Raw genomic sequence first — 24,033 nt, 5'->3', positions numbered from 1 at the left:
CTCTGAGGGTGCCTTGTGCCAATCAGCATGTTGTTGGCACTGCTCACCGCTGGACGTACCTCGTGTAATCTTCCCTCATGGTTGGCCAGTAATACCCTGCACGAATGGCATTTGATGAGAGGGATCGGCCACCGATGTGGCTACCGCATATCCCTTCGTGTAGCTCTGCCATGATGTGCGTGCATTGTTCACCATCTACACATACTAGAATAGGATGGGTGAATCCATGCCTGAAAATCTTCCCATCGATCAGGGTGTACTTGCTCGAATTTTTCTTGATTTTTTGAGCTTTTGCGGGTTCTATCGGGAGTACTACATCAGCCAAATAGCGTTGGTAGGGCGTCATCCAGGTTTCTCTTGATTCGACCTGGTAAATTTGCGATGCTATCTCCCTAGCAACCGAGTACCTGTTTACTCTAGGTGTTTTCACCGTTTCCTGTGTTAACGACCAATGACTCCTCCTCATCCCTTCTACTGTGCTAATCTATTGGACTTCTGCCATATTGTCCGCGGTGGTTTGAGGTGTCTTCAGGGTCTCCTGAATCACAGTCCTCTGCCTGCCCCCCTTGCCCGAACTGGCGAGCTTTGCAAGTAAGTAAGCTTGGGCATTCTGTTCTCTGGCTTAGACATATTCCAAGTATGCGGCCATCTGAGGATCTTTAGCTCGGTACTCCCCCGTGACTTGGCCTGTAACTAACGAAGAGTCGCTCTTTGCCAATAGCCCCTTTGCTCCCATCTCCTAAGCCAACAACATTCCAGCGATCAGGGCTTCATATTTTGCCTGACTGTTGCTGGCCTTGAAAGAAAACCATAGGGCCTGCTCGATCAATAACCCATCAGGTCCTTCCAAGATTACGCCAACCCCACTACCTTGTTGGTTCGAGGAACCGTGCACAGAAAGCACCCATCTGAAACCTGCTCCTTCTTGGTGTGTGGCAGCCGAGGAGAGTTCTACCACAAAGTCAAAATAAACTTGGCCCTTAATGGGCCTTCTAGGCTCATATTGTACGTCAAACTCAGACAGTTGTACCGCCCAACGCACCATTCTGCCTGCCACATTTGGCTTTTGCAGGACCTTGCGGATTGGAAGGTCTGTCATTACTATCACGGTGAAGCTCTGGAAGTAGTGGCAAAGTCTTCTCGCTGAGAATACTATAGTCAGGGCTGCTTTTTCTAAGGCCTGGTATCTCACCTTTGGCCCCTGCAATACCTTGCTGATGAAGTAGATTGGCCTCTGCACCTGGTCTTGTTCCTGCAACAGGACCGAACTGATCGCCTTCTCTGTAACTGCAAAGTATAGGCGGTGGGGTACCTAACTCTGGCTTGCATAACACCGGTGGACTGGCCAGGTACTCCTTCAACTTTACGAATGCCTCTTCACACTCCTGGGTCCATATGAACCTGCTGTTTCTCTTCAGGCAATGGAAATAAGGGTGGCCCTTGTCTCCTCTTGCTGATACAAATCTGGACAGAGCGGCCATGCGCCCTGTCAACTGCTGCACTTTTTTCACCAAGATCGGGCTTCTCATGGCTATTATAGCAGCGCACTTCTCGGGATCCGCCTCTATCCCACGTTTAGTGAGTAGGAAACCCAAGAACTTACTTGCCTCAACCCCGAACACGCACTTCTCCTTGTTTAGCTTCAACGTGTACTTCGCTATCGTGATGAACAACTTTCCAGGTCTGCTACGTGCTTCTCCTTCTGTTGGGAGGTGACCACCATGTCATCTACGTATGCTTGGACATTCCGCCCCAACATGGGGGCTAGCACCCTGTCCATCAATCGTTGGTAGGTGGACCCTGCGTTCTTTAGCCCGAAGGGCATGACCTTTTTGCAATAGCAAGATAGTTCTGTCATGAACGCTGTCTTGCACTCGTCCCTGGGGTGCATCATGATCTGGTTGTAACCAAAAAAGGCATCTAGGAAGCTGAGTAACCTGCATCCGGAGGCGCTGTTCACCAAAGCATCAATACTGGGCAGCGGGTAAGAATCCTTTGGACAGGCCTTGTTGAGGTTCGTGAAGTCAACACACATCCTCCACTTTCCACTGGCCTTCTTTACTAGTACCACATTTGCTACCCACTTGGGGTACTGAATTTCTCTAATGTGGCCAACCTTCAATAGCTTCTCCGTCTCTTCTCGTACGACCTGACGCCTTTCTTTGTTGAATTTTTTCCTTCTCTGGCGGATAGGCCGGACCATGGGGTCTATGGTGAGCCGATGACACAGGAAGTCAAGGTCTATACCGGGCATGTCAGCAGTGGTCCATGCGAATGCGTCAAGGTGTCGTGCTATGACCTCAGCAACCCGATCCTGCGACTCTTGGCTCAAGGACCACCCAAGTTTGAACGTCTTTCCACGGATCTCTCTCTCCACCACGCCTCTTGAGGGCTCGGGTCGGTTCTCCCGGGCGATCACTACGCGGGTCACTTCATCTTCTCTTAGGGGTCTGGTAGTGACAACAAACACCCCTATCTTTGTTTTGAGACTGTTTTCATAGCACCTCTTCGCCTCTTTTTGGTCAGATTTGATGGTGATCATCGCGCCCTCAAGGGAAGGAAACTTCATCTTCATGTGCCTCGTGGAGGCAACTGCTCCCAACCTGTTTAAAGCTGGCCTTCCTAACAGTATATTGTAGGCCTAGGGAGCATTAACAACGAGATACCTGATGTTGGTAGTGCGTGAAGTCGCGCCATCCGTGAATGTCGTTCTCAACTTGATGTGCCCACGAACCTCCGCCTGGTCCCCTGCAAAACCATACAAACATCCGGTGTAGAGCCTTAATTGGTACGTGAACAACTGTAATTGGTTGAAGGTCGTCAAGAACATCACGTCGGTTGAACTTCCTTGGTCCACGAGGACGCGGTGTACCTTCCTTCCTACTGTGACTAGTGAAATTACCACCGGGTCATTGTCATGGGGTATGACATCTTGGAGGTCTACCTTCGTGAAGACGAGGTCGACATCGGGGGATTGGTCTACCTGCTGTACCACCACCGCCATTATGCCTCGAGCGTACTTGTTTCTCTGGGAGGCAGTGCACCCTCCCCCTGAGAACCCTCCCGAGATAATGTTCACCTCACCGTGGATAGGCACCTTGTGCCCCTGATCCGCCCCTGCAGCTACCAACGCCTGGTCGTCCTACGGCTCTTGAAGATAATCCTTTAAGAAACCGCTCTTCACCAACTCATCTAGTTGGTGTGCCAAGGCCAAGCAATTACGTATGTAGTGGCCATTCGCCTGGTGGAACTCACACCAATCGTTCTTGTTGGGCCTCATCTTCCTATCGGTCTTTGCCGATACCTTTAGTCTTGCCGTTATGTTTGGAATAACGATCAACTCCTTGAGCTCCACTCGGAAATTATGCTTTGGGGGTGGGTCCCTTCGTGCGCGAGTCTCGACCTGGGCCCGTTCATAGGGTTTTCCCTCCCCCTTCTTCTCTGTGGTCGCCTCATGCACCCTCATAGGCTGAGGTCGTGCAGCCGCTCGAGGTCAGACAAGACCAACGAGACCTTGCTTCTGCGTCACTCAATCATCTGCGGCGATGTGTGCTAACGCTCTACATCTAATCTCCGTGAATGTCTTTGGGTAGAACCTTAGCAGTGATTCACGAAAGGTCCAGGTAGCATTCCCTTGACAAAGGCATGCACCGTCATGGCCTCATCAGTGGGTTTCAATCTCACTACTTGCACCCCAAACCTGTTCAGGTAGTCCTTCATGGACTCCCCGTGGTACTGTTTGACATCGAAAACATCATAAGAAAGTCGGGTGGGGGCCTTGTTAACAAGGTACTACTCCCTTAACAGTGTCGCAAACTGGTCAAAGTTGGTGATTTGCCCGTCGGGAAGGCTAACAAACCATTCCAACGCCACGCCTGACAACGTGCTCATGAGCATCTTGCAGTACACAGCATCAGATCCTCCTGTGAGCATCATTTGGGTGTGGAACGCCGTGAGATGGCCTCTGGGTCCTCTACTCTGGTGAAGGAGACTTTTGGGCCTAGAGACGTTGTTAGTAACGCCATATTCATGATCGCTCGTGAGAACGGCATGGGACGTGCCGTAAGTGGTACGGGTGGCGCACGTTCGCTCGCTGCGTGTTCCCCTACCTGTTGCAGATCCCTATGCAGTTCTTCATTGGCTCTGCACAATTCTGCGTTGTCCGCTCGTGATGTCGCTACTTCTGCTTGGAGGGCACGCATCGTATCCAAGATTTGTTGCGTGGTAACATTGTCCCCTCCGGGGGGCATAGTTCCTGCGGATCCAGCAGTGCCTTGCCTCGTACTCCTCATATTGCTAGTAAAGACTCGTAACGTGATTGCGAGTGGGACCTTGATTTAACGGGCCCCAAGGTGGGCGCCAAATGTTCCTGCCAGTTGACTCTCTTTGCTGGTTGACTCCAATAGCTGCATTGGCCCTTTGATCTTGCTTGAGAATCGTGCATTCTTGATCAAGAAACCTCTCACTTGCAAAGACAAAGGGGCGCCCTAGCGACCGTTTGCACTCCGAAACTCAAGGTAGTATTAGGACAAAGAAACACCAAGTGTGTATATTAGCTTCAGTCTTAGAAACCGCGTACCTTGCTAGGGTTTGGGCACCCTTTATATGGGCTAAAACTAGGGTTTACCTTTGCGTCGTTGCCCTTGACTAGGGTTCCTTGGAGAATGTCCTTGCACAGCTATTCATAGAATCTTAGCATATCTGGCACATGAGCTTCCCTTAACTGGAGTGCAACGAATGACAGAGTGGCCGCTTGAGTACCAACTTGTGCACCTCATCTCTAGCGCCATCTGCTTCGTGGGTGCCCTAAGTATTCACGTGCCATGCATGCAGCTTTCCTTGGAAACCCTAACCCCAATGGGTCTTAATGCCTTCTAGGATTATCCACACGTGTTGTGCCTCCATGCGTCATACACACCACGTGCATGGATCCCTCATGACATAGGCTTCCCACATATCTCTTGTCTTTAACTGTTATCTTAACAAAACTCTAGGGCCCACATTACGTGGCCCTCTGCAATGTCCTGACGACCGATGTCCGATCTTCTCCCTCTACTAGTGAGGTTCAATATCGATCTCCAACATCGGGCTTAGAATACCAATACCCAAAGACTAACCAACCCCCTGGTAGGTGCGTCTGGGGCCCACCTCACGTGGCCCCCTCCCATTACCAAGCATCAGTGCGCGATGTATGAGGTCAACCTCTAGGTCAATGCCCGAGGACTGGTCGGGACAGGTGTTTTACCAAGTTTTAGCAAGATTGCTTTTGAGCTTTGCTGTGATTCAAGAACTGATCAATAGGGTTTCTGATATACTGTGATTCCAGGTGTTTTCTAACCTTGTTTAGGTTCTTGTAATTGTTCATATTACTCTCTGTAAAACTGTTGTAAAATCCTGTAAAGTCAGTGTGATTCTGGCTTGAGGTGTTGGTTGTGTGCAAAGAGGATGAGTAGGCTTTGTGGGACTCAAAGTCACCTCTTTGTGTTGTGTGTTTGTAATCTGTGATTGGTTACATAGTGAAATACTCAGTGATTTGACTGAGGACTGAATGTAGCTCTGGAATAGAGTGAACTAGTATAAACCTTGTGTGTAATTCTCTCTATCTCTTCTCTCCATATTTGTTTGATATTTTCCGTTGTCATAAACAACTGGTTAAATAGTTATTTTAACCGATTATAATTCTGATATTTGTTTTTGTTTGGTAATTTGATTGGCTTTCTGGATTGCTTTTTTGAGTTAATTGTTAAAGTTTCATTCTAAGCAAAGTATTTGTGAAAATCTTTTGTAAACAATTCACTCCCTCTTGTTCTAGCCATCGATCCTAACAATTGGCATCAAGAGCAAGGTTCTTGAAAGTTACTCAAGTTTTGATTTCTATTTTTTGAAAATCTTTTGATGGATGATAATTTTTTTTATGGGGAAGGTGCCTCTTTGAACAAACCACCTCTATTTTGTGGTCAAAACTATCCTATTTGGTGCATAAGAATGAAGTTCTTTATTCAATCCTTAGATAAGAATATTTGGAATGTTATTTCAAATAATACCTATGTGCATATGCCTAAAAGTAATGAATCATCTATAAAACATCTTGATTGTATGGCACAACATATTATTGTGTCTGCTCTAGACTCTGATGAATTACTCAAGATTTCCGAATTCACTTCGGCTAAGGGAATGTGGGACACACTTGAGGAATGGCACAAGAATCCAAGGAGTGACTTGATGGATAAAGAAGAGTCATCTGCTGGCTCAATCTCTTCTAAAAACAATTTAGAAGTTTGCTTAATGACCAAGGGAGAATCTGAATCGAGTCAAGTAAGTGCAGCCTCTTCTAATAAGTGTGAAAGTTATTTTCAATTGCTTGATGTTTTCCAAAAAATTCATGAAGAAGCTAAGAGATTAAGTTTTTCAAATAACTGATGGAAATGTGAAAACAACAAGTTGAAAATGAAAATCACAGTTTTGGAAAACATTAAATCACTTCTGGTGCTTGATCTTACCACCTTAATTAGGCATCTAGGATAGGTCATGAAGCAAAAGGCAACCGTAAACTCACTCTAACCTATATACAAGGTCACCTAAAACACATTACAACCTTCAAAGCAAACTAGTTATTTTCTTCATCAAACACACACTAAGACTTGGCAGAGAAGAAACTTCATCCATCTTCAACAATCTCCCCCTCTTTGATGGAGGCAAATCCCCATTGCGTTGCATAGCTTTAAAGGAAGGTCATGGTCAATACCTGTACTGCACTAGATTCCAAAATATAAACATAAAACTTTTAAAGGTAAAAAATAGAGATGAACAGATTTAAGAAGTGTTATACCTCCCTGCAGTTTAATACCTGAACTAGATCAACAACATACATGATTTATTCTTCAACTAACACAACCTGTATCAAGCTATTATTCTTCCCCTTTGGATTCATCAAACAGAATGGGAGCATAGAATAAAAGGAACATACCATAGCCACACATGATAGTTTAAATAAAACACCATAAAGTTCTATTACAAACCATAAATCAAAACATAACAAGTGCAAGAAATTAAAAACTAGATTGTTCAACAAGACATAAAAGTGAAAGATTTGAAAAGAGTCACATGTGCTTGTAGTAAAGCTCAGATAGCTGCTCCTGGACTCCTTCAATTTGATACCACTAACACTGATGGTACCATCAGTATTGTTACTACCAACAACATCATCAGTATTGTTACTACCAACAACACTGATGGTACCATCAATATTATTACTACCAACAACACTCATGGTACCATCAATAGTATTACTACCAACAACACTGATGGTACTATCAGTATTATTACTACCAACAACACAATTGATGGTACCATCAAAATTATTACTTCCAACAACACTAATGGTACCATCAATATTATTACTTCTAACAACACTCATGGTACCATCTCTATTATTACTACCAACAACACTAATGGTACCATCAGAATTATTACTACCAACAACACTAATGGTACCATTAGTATTATTACTATCAACAACACTGTTGGTACCATCAGTATTATTACTACCAACAACACTGATGGTACCATCAGTATTATTACTACCAACAACACTGATGGTACCATCAGTATTATTACTACCAACAACACTGATGGTACCATCAGTATTATTACTACCAACAACACTGATGGTACCATCAGTATTATTACTACCAACAACACTGATTGTACCATCAGTAGTATTACTACCAAGAACACTGATTGTTCCATCAGTATTATTACTACCAATAACACTGATTGTACCATCAATATTACTATTACCAACAACATTGATGGTACCATCATTATTATTACTACCAACAACATTGATGGTACCATCAATTTATTACTACCAACAACACTGATTATACCATTAGTAGTATTACTACCAACAACATTGATTGTCCCATCAATATTATTACTACCAACAACACTGATGGTACCATCACTATTATTACTACCAACAACACTTATGGTACCATCAGTATTATTACTAACAACAACACAGATGGAACCATCAGTATTATTACTACCAACAACATTGATGGTACCATCAGTCTTGTTACTACGAACAACACTGATGGTACCATCAGTCTTGTTACTACCAACAACACTGATGGTACCATCAGTCTTGTTACTACCAACAACACTGATGGTACCATCAATATTACCAAAAACACTCATGGTATCATCAGTAGTGTTACTACCCACAACATTGATGGTACCATCAGTATTGTTACTACCAACAACATTGATTAATGGAAGAGGTCCAAGCATCACTACAACTTAAAGCCAATCACCATGCCATATTGGGGCAAACACTAGGGTCATGGCTAGAAAGCTTGAAGAGGATTGGAACACTGCTACTGATGGCAGAGAGACCTACCTCTACATGCTCCAAGAAGGCAAGTTTCTTGCGTAGAATAGCTTTTTACATTCTTGTCAAAAGTAGCATAGATTATTTCTTTTGTAATTTTGTTGAATATGCAAAATTGATGGAGATCAAGCTCAAGTGGACATGGAGGCCAATCATCAAGAGCAAGAAGAGGTTGAGGCTCAAGTGGAGGACGCCCATGGAGGTCAAAGCCCACCTCAAAGGCTTACAAGAAGCATGTTCAAAGCTTTAGGAGCTAAGGGACGTTTATTTTCTCTTTTTGTAATTTCTTTGTGTGAAGGTGCTTAAGAGGGGAACATTAGAAACCTCTTTTGTTAAAGCATCTTTAGGTCCTTAGTTAAGAGTATTAGGGGGGTGCGTTAGTAGATAGGTGTAGGAGTAACTAGGGAGGTGCCAAAGTGAGAAAGAAGGTCACACCTTCTTCATGACCATAGTTGGCGCCGGTTGCATTTGAATTTATGGGGGGAATTTTGAATTCTTTTAGCTTTGCATTTCAGCATCTCTAGGCTATAAATTAAGGTGCTGCCCTTGTACATTTCAGATTTGAATTTTAATTAGAGAAACTATACTCAATTTTTGAGAGAGCATTGGAGAGCTTTGTGCCTTCTTCACTAGTCTTATCTTGATGGCTCCTTGGTTACCTCAAGTGGCGGCTTCTACACTTATCTTGGAGTCTCCATCCTCCTAGTGGCGTGCTCATCCAACCATTCCTCCATCTTCATGAGCTTTCTCTTCTCCTTCCTTCCTTCTCTTTAATTGTTCATGTCCTAGTTTGCTTCCTTTGATTTTCTGTTCGGTACTTTTGCTGTTCTTGCTTCGGTTTTGTGTTTCTACCGATTCATCCTTGCTTCTTTTGCATTTTCTAGCTTTTATGTTCGGTACATTTCAGTTCTATGCTGTTTTGTTCGGTGCAATTGCTTTTCCTTTCACTTTAATCGGTTCAATTTGACAATAATTGGAACTTCCATATGAGTTTGTGTTTTGGTACTAGTTTTGGTGAGTTCTTGTTCATAGAACCTTGATCCAATTCTATGTTAAAGTGCCTATCTCATAACCAACTCAAGATGATTCTTAAGAATGTCAAGAATCATTCTAATTGTGCTAGTGGAATCACATCAAAAATGGTACGTAAAATGCTAACGTAAGTTTAATTAGAGTTTCCTACTTCTAATTAAAATTAGGACCGGCCCACCTTAGCCCAAAGAGGAGCATAAGGTTCTAGATCTCATTGCACATGATTGAATTCTAGAACCTCCTTCCCATGTGTTGAAGTTTAGGCGCCATCTCCATGTGGACAACATTTGCGCCAACTCCTTATCTATTTAAGGAGTGCTTTGGCTCTTAGTTTTGCAAGATTGATATACTTAGTGAATTGCTGCCAAATTGTGCCAATTGCACTTCTTGCCCAAAACCTCCTAGGTTAGGCTTTTAATCTTCATAAATTTCACCTTTCCAAGTAGAGTTGGCATCACCACTCTCAATCCCTACCTCTCATGCACCTTCAAGGTCACCACCACTCTTAGGAGGACGTTGCTTCATCTTCAATCCATGATGCTTCTGCCATTCATCAATAAATTTCGAAAACTATGAAGGCACATCTCCATCATTTGGTATCTAAAGCCATGGTCTTCAAGAGCTAAGTGCCTTATTTCGTTTTAATTTTTTGTGCTCATCTTGTTTCCGTGTTCTTCTTCAAGTTTTCCATATTGTCTTGCTGTTTTTCACATTTTAATTTGATTTAGGTGCTGTTTGGAGAAATCCAATCGGTGCAATGTGTTCAAATTGTTCTTGAACTTCTAATTTTCAAATTTTTGTAGGATTCCATATAGATTTGTGTTGCTATTCTGATTTTGGTTTATTTGAGTCTTATTTGCAATTCTAATCGGTTCATATTGTGTGTTTTGAGTCATTTTAATTTTTGAATCCAATTGTGTTTTGTCTAGTCATGTTTCTCCTAAATTGTCATCAATTCCATGTAGTGCTGTTTTTGATAATTTTGGTTTCTTGATTTGATTTGAGTCCAGTTTTAATCTGAGTTTGTTTGATCCTTTGGTGCATTTTTATTTTTAGATTTGAGTTCATATTTGTGTGTTAGATCCATACAAATTCATATACATCAATTCCATTGTGTTTTTGAAGTTTCTTTAAATTGTTTTTAATTCCAGAATTAGGATTACTCTGTTTTTAATTCTGTGCTGGCTGGTTTTTCTTATGAAATTTAAATACGTTGAAGAAAAATTATGAAAATCTGGATTTATATATATTGGTGTATTAGAAAATCAAGAAAAAAAGAATCAGATCAAAAGACAAAATAGAAAAACAAATGATAAATCAAACAAAAAAAGTGTACATCCTAGCGCCAACAGAAACGGTAATTTGACAAGAATTTTGAAAAATTTATCACATATATTTGGTGCATAATTTTGGTGTGATTCCAGCGCCAAAAGTTTTTTAATATCTTGGATTGTTTGTGGTTCAAGTTTCAGATTCAGAATTCAAATAGCCAGCTCAGCATAAAATTTATAAGTCACACTTTTTGTACCTAAAATTTCCAGTAGTACTGTTTTGGTTTTTCTAATCCATTCTAGTACCATTCTCTAGGTTCAATTTGTGTGCCACCTTTTTATTGAGTGCCTATTTGATTGAATGTCAAATTTATTCAATATGCCTTCTAGTTGTGTCATACAAATCAATCCATTTGCTGTTGTCCTATTTTTAAATTTGAATTGTTCTTTGCTTTCATTTCTTGACCTCTAATTGTTGGTGAACAAAATTCAAATTGGTGCTTGTTAAGTTGAAATTAATCTTGTGGTGAGTCCATCCCTACTTAGTAGGTACTGTTTTGAAGATTTTAATTGGCTAACCATAAGAGGTCAAGGCAAGGAGCTGCAACAAATATAAATACAAACACATACACATTGTAAAACACATCAAGAAAGATCAACCACAAGCCAAAGAGTGCATAATTTAGGAAATCTGAATTTTATTTTGTGTAATCAATTTCTTTTGTATTTCCTTTGAGTTGTAATTACATTCAACTTTGGTTAATTAGTGGAATAATTACGTGTACACGGTGAGTGTGTCTTCAATGGATCCAAGTGTCTAGAAGCCTCACCTTAGGCTTCGTCTAGTTTTAAGCTTTTTAGTTAGCAATCTTTAAATTGTGCTTAGTTAATTGTTTTGCTTTAATTACATGCTTGTATTGTTAATTGTTTTGCATTGTTTTCTTTGCAAAAAATTGTGTTTTCATTTCTACTTGTGATTTACGTAGTTTACTTAGAAAAAGGTTTGTGACAAGTTGTGAGGGATATATTTTGGCAAGGAAAGACTTGGTACTTAAGAAGTCCTAGTGACTCACCTCTCTTGAAAGCTACCTTCACTACTATCCTTATCTTTTTTGGGGTAAAATACTTAGAACACAAGTCTTTAACCATGTCTTCTCCATCTCGCAATTCTAATGAAAGTGATGTAACAATTCTTAAAAACCTTTTGGAAAAAGTTGCCCAAGATGTTCAAGCACTTTCATTTAGACAATTGCATCATGAGGCCCAACTTAAAGAAAGGGATGCTCAATTTTCTCTAATACGAGATGACTTGAAAATGGTTAAAGATGAATACACTAAATCCAAAAAGAGTTCGCATACATCTAGCTCTAGGGGTAATGAATCATATGGGGAACAAAGCCTTAGGATCAATGAATATTATCAACCACCCGCTAGAAGAGTTAGAAGAGAAAAGAAAGAAAGCCCTAGAGAGGTTAGGATAGATCTACCTCATTTCCATGGCAAAGAGAATGTAGAAACCTTTCTAGATTGGGAAATGAAAGTAGAACAATTGTTTGCTTGTCATAATGTGAGTGAAGAAAACAAAGTATCCTTAGCCACTCAAAGTTTCCAAGGCAATGCTATGTATTGGTGGACGACCCTTGAGAGAGACAGACGTCTTAATAAGGATCCTCCCATAGAATATTGGAATGATCTTAGGGGAGCCTTAAGACGCCACCATATTCCCTCATACTATAATAGGGAGTTAATGGACAAGCTCCAAAGACTCCAACAAAGAACCATGAGTGTAGAGGAGTATAGGCAAAAAATGGAATTATATATGATGAGAACCTCCATTAGGTAATCCGAATCCACTACCATGGCAAGATTTCTAAGTGGGCTTAATCTTGAGATTAGAGATAGAGTTGAACTTCTACCTTACCAAGACTTGAATTATTTGGTTCAACTATGTATCAAAGTTGAACAACAAAATTTAAGGAAAACTTCAAGTCGTAAGGAAGGTTCATACTCTAACTCGTATACAAGAAGAGATTTTAAAAGGGAGGAGAGTACACCTAAAGAAAAACCAAAAGAGACTCTCTAAAGTATAGGTAAAGATATGCTCACTCCACCCATTCGCACTAGGGATGTTAAGTGTTTTAAATGTTTTGGAAGAGGCCATGTGCAAGCTCAATGCCCAAATCAAAGAACTTTGTTTTTAAGGGGGGTAGATGAGTATAATAGTTGTGATGATGCACCTAGTGGAAAAGAAGAGGAGGAGAATAATGAGAGATTATATCCTTATGAGGGGGAATTAATGATGATTAGGAGGACCCTCAACAACCAAACTAGCGTGAACCTAGAAACACAAAAGGAGAACATCTTTCATACAAGATGCAAAGTTTTTGAAAACATATGTTCTCTCATTGTGGATAGTGGCTCTTGCTGCAATTGTTGTAGCGCTAGGATGGTCGAAAAGCTAAATCTACAAGTAGTCCCTCATCCAAAACCTTACAAACTTCAATGGATCAATGAAGATGGGGAACTAACAGTAGACAAGCAAGTGAAAGTCGAGTTTTCTATAGGTAACTACAAAGATAATGTTTTATGTGATATAGTTCCTACGGAGGCTTGCCTCATCTTATTGAGTAGACCTTGGCAATTTGACAAGAAAACCATGCACAGTGGTCTAACCAACGAGATTACCTTCACCCATAATGAAAAGAAGTTTATACTCAATCCTTTACCACATTCACAAGTGGTAAGAGATCAAGTACAAATGAAACAAAAGAGGGATGAAGAGAGAAAAAATCAAACTAGAAAAATAGAGAATCCTTAGGGAGCAAAAGGCGTGGGAGAAGAGTGTTCCTTCCCACAAGGTCATTCAACAAGACAAGGCGTTTGAAAACACCTTTGAAAATATGCTTCTTGTTGAACAACCTAGCCTTATCTTTTGTAAAGGAACACTTACATGCACTGCCACAAATCTTGAGACTTTGACTCTACCTCATCAAGTAAAACAGCTTTTAAAAGAATTTGATGATATATTCTCTAAGGAAGGCCCCATAGGACTTCCTCCTTTTAGAGGTATAGAACATCAAATTGATTTAGTTCCGGGGACTAGTCTACCTAATAGACCAGCCTATAGAACTAATCCTGAGGAAACTAAGGAGATAGAATCTCAAGTACAAGATTTATTGGAGAAGGGTTGGGTTCAAAAGAGCCTAAGCCCTTGTGTTGTACCTGTCTTGTTGGTGCCAAAAAAAGATGGCAAGTGGAGAATGTGCTGCGATTGTAGGGCCATCAACAATATCACCATCAAGTATAGGCATCCAATCCCAAGACTAAACGATATGCTTGATGAATTACATGGTTCAATCATATTTTCTAAAATTGATCTTAAAAGTGGATATCACCAAATTAGAATCAAAGAGGGTTATGAATGGAAAACCGCTTTTAAAACCAAATTTGGATTATATGAATGGTTGGTGATGCCTTTTGGTCTCACTAACACACCTAGTACTTTTATGAGGCTCATGAATCATGTCTTGAGAGATTGCATAGGTAAATACGTAGTAGTTTACTTTGATGATATTCTAGTCTATAGCCAAAGCCTAGACGACCACCTAAGACACCTTAGGGAAGTTCTCTTAGTGCTTAGGATTAATAATTTATTTGCTAATAGTGATAAGTGTACCTTTTGTGTTGACAGTGTAGTGTTTTTAGGTTTTGTAGTTAACAAAAATGGGGTGCATGTTGACCCCGAGAAAATCAAAGCCCTCCAAGAATGTCCAACCCCACAAAATGTAGGAGATGTTAGGAGTTTTCATGGCTTGGCTAACTTTTATAGACGTTTTGTGCCTAACTTCTCAAGTTTAGCTTCACCACTCAATGACTTAGTGAAGAAAGACACTCCATTTTGTTGGACCGAGAAGCATGAACAAGCCTTCAAAAGGCTAAAAGCTCAATTCACTAATGCACCCATTCTAGCTTTACCAAATTTTGCCAAAACTTTTGAGCTAGAGTGTGATGCATCGGGAGTTGGTATAGGTGCGGTTTTGTTACAAGGAGAGCATCCAATTGCTTATTTTAGTGAAAAACTTCATGTAGCCACCCTTAACTACCATACCTATGACAAAGAGCTTTATGCACTTGTGAGGGCCTTAAAGACTTGGGAACACTATTTAGTTTCTAAAGAATTTGTTATACATAGTGATCATGAGTCTTTGAAATATTTGAAAGGTCAACATAAGTTGAATAAACGTAATGCAAAATGGATGGAATTTCTTGAACAATTTCCTTATGTCATCAAATACAAGAAGGGTAGTACAAACATAGAAGCGGATGCTCTCTCAAGGAGACATGTGCTCTTTTCAAAACTTGGAGCCCAAATTCTTGGATTTGACAACATAAGAGACCTTTACCAAGAAGACCAAGATTTTGCATCTATCTTTGCTAAGTGTGAACGTAGAGCACAAGAAGGATTCTATGTATCTGAGGGGTATCTTTTTAAAGAAGGCAAACTTTGTATACCTCAAGGCACACATATAAAACTTCTTGTAAAGGAATCTCATGAAGGAGGTCTCATGGGCCACTTTGGAGTTGATAAAACTCTTGATCTTTTAAAAGGAAAATTCTTTTGGCCACACATGAGACGAAATGTCCAAAGACATTGTTTTAGATGTATTTCATGTTTAAAATCTTAATCTAAAACAATGCCTCATGGACTCTGTACCGACCAGGTCATCGGGTGTGATAACGTGTCTTGCACGTGCTCAGGTGGGGCGTGCTCAGTGGAACACGTAGGCTAGAAAAGATGAATGGTTCAGAGGTGGGCATAGTCGTCGATCGCTAAATTGGCGTTCTCCGATCTCTAGTGTGGTAACCGGCGGTCACCAGAGTTACGTCACAGTCGCCGTATGAGAGTGCTAGGAGATCAGATGATCAGAGATCGCCGGAGAATGCTAGGAGATCGGGTGGTTTACACGCCGCCGCAAGGAGCACATCGCCGGATCTCCCAGTAAGCTTAGTTAAAGCTGTTGAAGGCTCAGAAGGGTAATTTCAAGCGTGTAAGTTCAGTAAGACGATTCTTGCACCAGCATGGGGCATGAGGGTCGAGTGGGTTGGGGAGAACACTTTGCTCATCAGCGACAGGATTCCCAGAGTGGACATTCATTGGTGGCAAGGTTTCCCCAGCTAGAACATGCACGGCGCAGCAATAAGAAAGGTGCCGCTTGCGACGAGCGGTATCACAGAGATGATGCACTTTGTTGCATCCGATACTCGCCTTGTCAGGTGGTGTTTCACAGCGCATTGTGCGCTAGCTTGCTCCTTGAGTAGAAGACTTAGCTGTGCGGCTGGTTACTACACAGAAATAACGTTCAAGTTGCCCCAATCCAGATGACGACACGTGTAGGGTTGGGTGCAATAGAGAAATGACGCTCAAGTTGTCCTAGCTCAGATGGCGACACGTGCAGGGCTGGGCGCTACCTGCTATCCCAGCCCAGATGGCGACACGTGCAGGGCTGGATGCGAGCCATGCGTCCAAAAGCATAACGGCCTGGAGAGAGAAGAAACCTAGCTATAAAGGTAACCTTAACAGAATTTGCAGAGGTACGTTTTTCATACGGCTCATTCTGTTAGGGTTGTGTGCCTTTAGTACGGTCCTACAGAGCATATTTTCTCTTAGTTTCTTGGGTGTTCTTGTCACTGACTTGAGCGTCGGAGCGCCACCGGCCGCAGAGGTGCCACTGTGTGTTTTTCAGGTTCTCAGAGAGGCTATCTGCTGTGTGGACTTGGAGGGCACGTGGTGACAAGCTGGTGAGGAAGACTGTGACGAGGCAACGCTCTTGCGCTAAGTCAACCGGCAGGATCAGACTCTATACCCCTCTACCGATTGCAAGTGCTCCATGGGAAGACATTAGCATGGACTTTATCTTAGGACTCCCTAGGACTGCAAGAGGTTTTCACTCCATCTTTGTGGTTGTGGATTGTTTTAGCAAAATGGCACATTTTATTCCATGCCACAAAGTGGATGATGCTCAAAATATTTCTAAACTCTTGTTTAGAGAAGTGGTAAGACTTCATGGCCTACCACGAAACATAGTATCGGATAGAGATCCAAAGTTTATAAGCCAAAACGCTTTGGGAAAAACTTGGCACTCAACTACAATTTTCCACATCATGTCATCCTCAAACGGATGGAAAAACTGAAGTAGTCAATAGATCTCTTGGTACTATGCTTAGGGTAGTCATGAGGGGTAGCCATAAATCTTGGGATGATTACCTTCCCCATATTGAATTTGCCTACAATAGAGTAGTTCACAAAACTACCAATATTTCTCCATTTGAGGTTGTATATGGTTTTAAACCTCTTACTCCTTTAGACTTGCTACCCTTTCCGAATCCATAAGCTTTTGTGCATAAGGAAGGCGCTATCAAAGCTGAATTTGTTAAGAAAATGCATGAGAAGGTTAAATTCCAAATACAACAACAAACTGAGAAATATGTCAAGTCCTACAATAAGGGGAAGAGAGAAATTATTTTTGAGGAAGGAGACCTAGTTTGGCTTCATCTTAGGAAGGATAGGTTTCCAACTAAGAGAAAGTCTAAACTTAGTCCCCGTGGTGATTGACCTTTCCAAGTCCTCAAAAGAGTTAATAACAATGCTTATAAACTTGACTTACCTACCGAATATGGAGTACATGATACTTTTAATGTCATTGATTTGTCTCCTTATGTAGGTACCAATGAAGAAAATGACGCTATGGATTTGAGGACAAATCCTTTCCAAGGGGGAGGGGATGATGGAAGAGGGTTAAGCATCACTACAACTGAAAGCCAACCACCATGCCATATTGGGCCAATCACTAGGGCTGGCTAGAAAGCTTAAAGAGGATGGGAACTCTGCTACTAACGGCAGAGAGACCTACCTCTACATGCTCCAAGAAGCCAAGTTTCTAGCGTAGAATAGCTTTTTACATTCTTGTCAAAAGAAGCATAGATTATTTCTTTTGTAATTTTGTTGAACATGCAAAATGGTACCTAAAATGCTAACCTAGGTTTAATTAGAGTTTCCTACTCCTAATTAAACTTAGGACCGACCCACCTTAGCCCAAAGAGGAGCGTAAGGTTCTAGATCTCATTGCACATGATAGAATTCTAGAACCTCCTTCCCATGTGCTGAATTTTAGGCACCATCTCCACGTGCACAAAATTTGAATTTCCCTCTCATTTGTGCATTGTGTGAACCGGCCTCCTTAGCTTTTTAAGGAGTGCCTTGGTTCTTAGTTTTGTAAGATTAATATACTTAGTGAATTGCTGCCAAATTGTGCCAATTTCACTTCTTGCCCAAAACCTCCTAGGTTAGGCTTTTAATCTTCACAAATTTAATCAATCCCTACCTCTCATGCACCTTCAAAGTCACCACCACTCTTAGGAGGACCTTGCTTCATCTTCAATCCATGATGCTTCCGCCATTCACCAACAAATTCCGAAAACTATGAAGGCACATCTTCATCACTGATGGTACCATCAACGTTGTTGGTAGTAATAATTGTTGGAACCATCAGTATTATTACTACCAACAACAATGATGGTACCATCGGTATTATTACTACCAAGAACATTGATGGTACCATCATTATTGTTACTATAAACAACACTGACGGTACCATCAGTATTGTTACTACCAACAACACTAATAGTACCATCAATATTGTTACTACCATCAACATTGATGGTACCATCAGTATTGTTACTACCAACAACACTGGTGGTACCATCAGTATTGTTACTACAAACAACACTCATGGTACCATCAGTATTGTTACTGGCAACAACTGATGGAGATCAAGTTCAAGACCAAATGGAGGCCAATACTCAAAGACAAGAAGAGGAAGAGGCTCAAGTGCTAGACACTCAAGGAGTTGGTAGTCCACCTCAAAGGCTTACAAGAAGTCAATTCAAGGCATTAGGAAATAATGGAAGGTTGTTTTCTCTTTTTGTAATATCTTTGTTAGAAGGTGCTTAGAGGGAAACATAAGACACCTCTTTTGTAAAAGCATCTTTAGGTCTTTAATTTAGGGAAAATTGGAAGCTAGGGGGGTGTGAGCTTAGTAGAGAGGTGTGGGCATAATAGGGAGGTGCCAAACTAAGAGAGGAAGTCACACCTTCCTCGTGCTCTAAGTTGGCGCCACTTTTATGTCATTTGGGGGGAAATTTGAGTTTAATTAGCTTTTCATTTCAGCACCTCTTAGGCTATAAATAAAGGTGCTTGCCATTGTAAAAATCAGATTGGAAATTAGCAATAGAGAAACTCTACTCAATTTGACAAAGAATTTGTGAGAACTTGTCTTCTCCTTCACCTTGTCTTATCTTGAGTGTATTTCGTTCTCTCAAGTGGCGGCACTAGCTCACTCATCTTGGAGCCTTCATCCTCTAAGTGGCGTGATCATCAAACCACAGCATCCATCTCCATAAGTTCTTCTTTCTTTCATCTCCAATATCATATGAAGCATAAACATGTCTTAGTTTCTTTTGTTCGGTTCATCTTCCTTTTCTTGCACTTATGTTCGGATGTTTTCAATTGTTTCTGTTTTGATTCGGTTCTTTAGCTTCTTTTCATAATCTGTTCGGTTCTTTTGCTTTCTTAAGAGTTTCAATCGGTTCTTTTGCCTTTTTACACAATTTGTTCGATTCAATTGACAATAGATGGATCTTCCATATGAGTTTGGTGTTTGGTGCAAGTTTTGGTGAGTTCTTGAAACATAGAACCTTGATCCAATTCTATTAAAAGTGCCTAAGTTATCTCCAACTCAAGATGATTCCATAGAATGTCAAACCCTAAACACTGATGGTACCTTCAATATTGTTACCAACAACAACACTGATGATGGTACACTGATGGTACCATCAGTGTTGTTACCATCAGTATTGTTACCACAACCAACACTAATGATACCATCAGTATTGTTACCACAACCAACACTGATGGTACCATCAGTATTGTTACCATCAACAACACTGATGGTATCATCAGTCTTGTTACCACCAACAACATTGATGGTACCATCAGTGTTGTTACCACCAACAACACTGATGGTACCATCAGTGTTGTTACCACCAACCAACACTGATGGTACCATCAGTGTTGTTACCACCAACCAACATTGATGGTACCATCAGTGTTGTTACCAACCAACATTGATGGTACCATCAGTGTTGTTACCAACAAGAACACTGATGGTACTATCAGTATTGTTACCACAACCAACACTGATGGTACCATTAGTATTGTTACTACAACCAACACTGGTGGTACCATCAGTATTGTTACCACCAACAACATTGATGGTACCATTAGTATTGTTACCACAACCAACACTGATGGTACCATCAATATTGTTACCACAACCAACATTGATTGTACCTTCAGTATTGTTACCACCAACAACATTGATGGTACCACCGCCCCTAACCTATTCAGCGTTGGTCTACCCAACAGCATTTTATAAGCAGAGGAGGCATTGACGACAAGGTATCTGATACTCTTCGTACGCGACGTGGTGCCATCCGTGAAGGTTGTCCTCAGTTGTAAGTATTCGCGCACTTCTTCTTGGTCTCCTCCGAAACTGTACAGATAGCCACCATAGGGCCTCAGCATGTTTGAGGATAGTTGCAGTTTGTTGAAAGTTGTTTAGAACATTACGTCAGCCGAGCTTCCGTGATCTACTAGCACACAGTGCACCTTCCTTCCTGCGGTTACTGCTGAGATCACCACTGGATCGTTGTCATGGGGGAAAACGTCCTCAAGGTCGGCCTTGGTGAAGACCAGGTCGACATTGAAGGCGTCGTCGGTCCTTTGTGCTTCTACCGACATCTCCGTTCGTGTGTATCTCCTCCGCTGAGAAGCAGTACAACCACCTCCCGAGAACCCCCCCCCCCTGCGATAGTGTGAACCTCAACATGCACAGGGACTTCGTGCCCCGGGCCACCCCCTGCTGCCGCCACGTCCTCGATTCCCGACTTTTCTTGCAAGTAATTCCTCAAGAGACCGTTCTTCACCAACTCGTCTAGCTGGTGTCCTAGTGCTAAGCAATTGCGTATGGGATAGCCAAATGCTTGGTGGAATTCGCACCAGGCGTTCTTGTTGAGGCCGAGTCTTGGGATGAGGTCATTTAATTCTTCCACAAAGTCCCTCTCGCGTCCCCTGGCATAAGGCTTCCTTTGTTGATAGGGTTGCTGCTTCACGGGGGTTTTCGTCTCTGTCGTTGCCTCGTGCACCCTTAGGGTTTGAGGACGACCTGTCACGCCGGGCGCATGGGAACCACGCATGTGCGCTTTTCGCTAACTTTTTCTTCCGCCACAATATGAGCCACCGCGCGGCACCTTATTTCGGCGAAGGTCTTAGGGTGGTTTCGGATGAGTGACTCGCTGAAGGGTCCTGGCACAATGCCCTTCCTGAACGTGTGCACCATCATCCTTTCGTCTTTGAGGTTCAACCTCACTATCTGTGCTCCAAAGCGGTGGAGGAACTCCTTCAAAGACTCTCCTTCATACTGTCTTACATCAAAAAGATCATAAGAGACAGACAAGGGAGCCCGATTCGCAATGTATTGTGCCCTGAACAGCTTTGTAAGTTGTGGGAACGATGTTACATGGCCATCAGGGAGGCTGATGAACCAGTCCATCGCTGTTCCCGCCAGAGTGCTCATGAAAAACTTGCATCTCACCGCATTGGAGCCCCCCACCAGCATCATCTGCGTATGGAAAGTCGTGAGGTGGGCCTCCGGGTCCTTTGTACCAGTGAAGGTCACCTTGGGCCCTATGAGCGTGGTTGGTATCGCTGCATCCACGATCTCTTGTGAGAACAGCGTCGGGAACTCCCTGGGCGGTGTCGCAGGCTCCTGATCTGCACCTTCACACTCACCTGCACGGGTTTGCAGATCTCTGCATAGTTCTTCGCTCATTGCTTGTGACGCTACCAAGTCAGCTTGGATGCGTTCTTGGTTTGCTCACGACGCGGCCATCTCTTCCTGAAGGGCTCGCATCGTCACTTTTTCGTCCATAATCTATGCGTTTGCACGTGTCGTTCCTGTGATGAATGCCTGAAAACACAAAGACAAAGGGTGCCCTAGAGGCCATTTGCACTCCGATGCTCAAGTCAGTACTAGGGCTAGGAAACACCAAACTGTATCACTGTCACTGTGTCTGTTAAGCGGCACAAGGGAATAGCGTACCTTGCCAAGTTTGTTACCTTACTATTTATAAACTGAAACTAGGGTTTCCTCTTTACCAAAAATGGGCTTTTCTGATGGGGCGGGCCCAACACTGTTGTTACCCTACTCTTAGGATAACCTAGCGCGTGGGGTCCCTAACTGAAGTGCAACCTCTGACGGGGTGATCACCCTGGTGCCTCCTCGTGCACCTGATCTCTGGGGTCACTTGCCTCCGGGAGTGCCCTAGCTGTTCACGAGCCATGCATGCAGCTCGTCCCTGGAACACGACCTTCACAGGTCATATCTTTCCAGTGGCTCTATACTTATGTTACGTCTAAACGCGTCATCCACTCTACACTCATGGACCCTCGTGACCTAGGCTTCTCCCTTACTGATAACTGGTGTGTGGTCTGGGATCCATCTCTCATGGCCCAGCTCTATTGTTTGGGCCCCGATGTCCGACCTCTCCACACTGTCTAGTGGCATGTCGGTACATCCTGGCGACCGATGTCTGACCACTCTTTGGCGCACGTGTTTTGCTTGATACTGGCTCACGCCGCTCGTGGGACCCCGCTTACGTGGCACCAACATTACCAGTGGTCAACAACGCCCAAGGACTGGTCGGTACAGCAACTATCTCATTTGATGACGACATGTTGTACACTTTTGGATCTTTCAATTTATTTCTAAATAATCGCAATGTAAAATCTGATGGTGTATCCTCAATAGACAAATCTCTTACACTTCGAAAGGATTTAGCAAGAACATTGTATTGATCAACCATCTTTATGAAATCACCAATCAAGGATTTGTCAAGTATGGATTTATTGTTAGTTGACCTAAAACCATATGCAACAATTTAACAATAAACATTGAGATCATTGGAACATTTAGATAGCAGTAAATACAAACATACTTACTCAAAATGGCTCATTCTATTACTTAATTCATTCTTTGTATCATATATATACAACTGTGCAAACTTAGGATTGGAATCTGCAACTGGTAACAAACTTCAAATACGGTGATAATTTTGCCCACTATGAACTAAGGAGGTGCAGAACCATTATTATAGAAGAACCAATCTTTCCACCTATTGAATTAAATGAAAACATACTATTGTAAGTTGTAATGTTATCTAGGAAATGCTTGCTTCTAGGATCTTCACCGTTTAATAAATTGTTTAGTAGTTCTGGAGGTCTTTGTAAAAAGGGTAGTTGTACTTTTTCCTTTTGGCAACATATAGAAAATCTCACTTCTCCTGAACGTTTTGTTTATCAACACGCTCTTCATACTAGAGAATAGCTCCACAATGAACACATTCAATTGAAGGTTCACCAACATGAAGAACTTCTGAAAATTACAAAAAAATCAGATAAAACGTTACACTGCAATCGGGACTTATATTACGATGTACTATGAACCAAGTAATAATAATGTGCTAACCTTGCAATTCATATTTTGAATATAGTTCACTTCTAAAATTGTTGTGTACATCATCTGACATAATAAGAATCATATTTATACATGGGAACAGTTTTGTATACAATATAAGGAAACATGTTAAAGATACTTGTATGATTTACCATTATTTTGAAAATTTGGAGACCGTTCACCATAATGTAATGTTTTGCTAATCGAATTTATTATGTTCAAAGGATATCTAATAGCTTTCTTTTGACAGACAGAGTAAGAATGGTGTACAACTTCAGAACATTGAACATATTCAATTCTTCCTGTATAGAAAAAAATTATTGATATCAACACTATGTACATATAAAAAGTAATTAATAAAATCATATGGGGCGTATACAATGACAACCTTTGTGCTCTTCATCAATTCTTGTTGGCTACTTCAATGTATTCAACAATTTATTCAAAGATAGTTGATATAATTTTTTATTTGACATAAAGTCAGATGACTTTTGAACTTTGGAACATAAAGAAGATATTTGTGACGCTATTGGAGTATTTGTCATCAATGTTTAAAATAAGATAAGACATATGACAAATGCACTATTAATTGAAATCTATAACAAATAATAATGTTTCCAAATCAATCAAATTTCAAGGTTTAAGACATCACTTACTACAATTCAAATATGATAATGGTTTCCTTTGTGCAATTGATTGTAGT

General features: G+C 41.7%; 2 protein-coding genes across 2 annotated transcripts; both read right to left on the bottom strand.

Moving 5' to 3' along the window:
• Positions 1-3,792: 3,792 nt before the first annotated feature.
• On the bottom strand, positions 3,793-8,295 carry LOC137834286 (uncharacterized). The gene is made up of 3 exons (XM_068642348.1): positions 7,841-8,295; positions 7,105-7,592; positions 3,793-4,109 (listed from the first exon to the last, which is right to left on the bottom strand). Exons 1-3 carry the CDS (start codon positions 8,293-8,295, stop codon positions 3,793-3,795), a joined length of 1,260 nt encoding a protein of 419 aa, XP_068498449.1.
• A 9,915-nt stretch (positions 8,296-18,210) lies between these two features.
• On the bottom strand, positions 18,211-19,823 carry LOC137834285 (hyphally regulated cell wall protein 3-like). The gene is made up of 2 exons (XM_068642347.1): positions 19,589-19,823; positions 18,211-18,518 (listed from the first exon to the last, which is right to left on the bottom strand). The coding sequence occupies exons 1-2, from the start codon at positions 19,821-19,823 to the stop codon at positions 18,211-18,213; spliced, it is 543 nt and encodes a 180-aa protein (XP_068498448.1).
• Positions 19,824-24,033: the final 4,210 nt, after the last annotated feature.

Source organism: Phaseolus vulgaris, chromosome 5 (genome assembly GCF_000499845.2).
Source record: "Phaseolus vulgaris cultivar G19833 chromosome 5, P. vulgaris v2.0, whole genome shotgun sequence".
NCBI classification, from domain to species: domain Eukaryota; kingdom Viridiplantae; phylum Streptophyta; class Magnoliopsida; order Fabales; family Fabaceae; genus Phaseolus; species Phaseolus vulgaris.
This window is presented reverse-complemented; position numbering and strand designations above follow the sequence as displayed.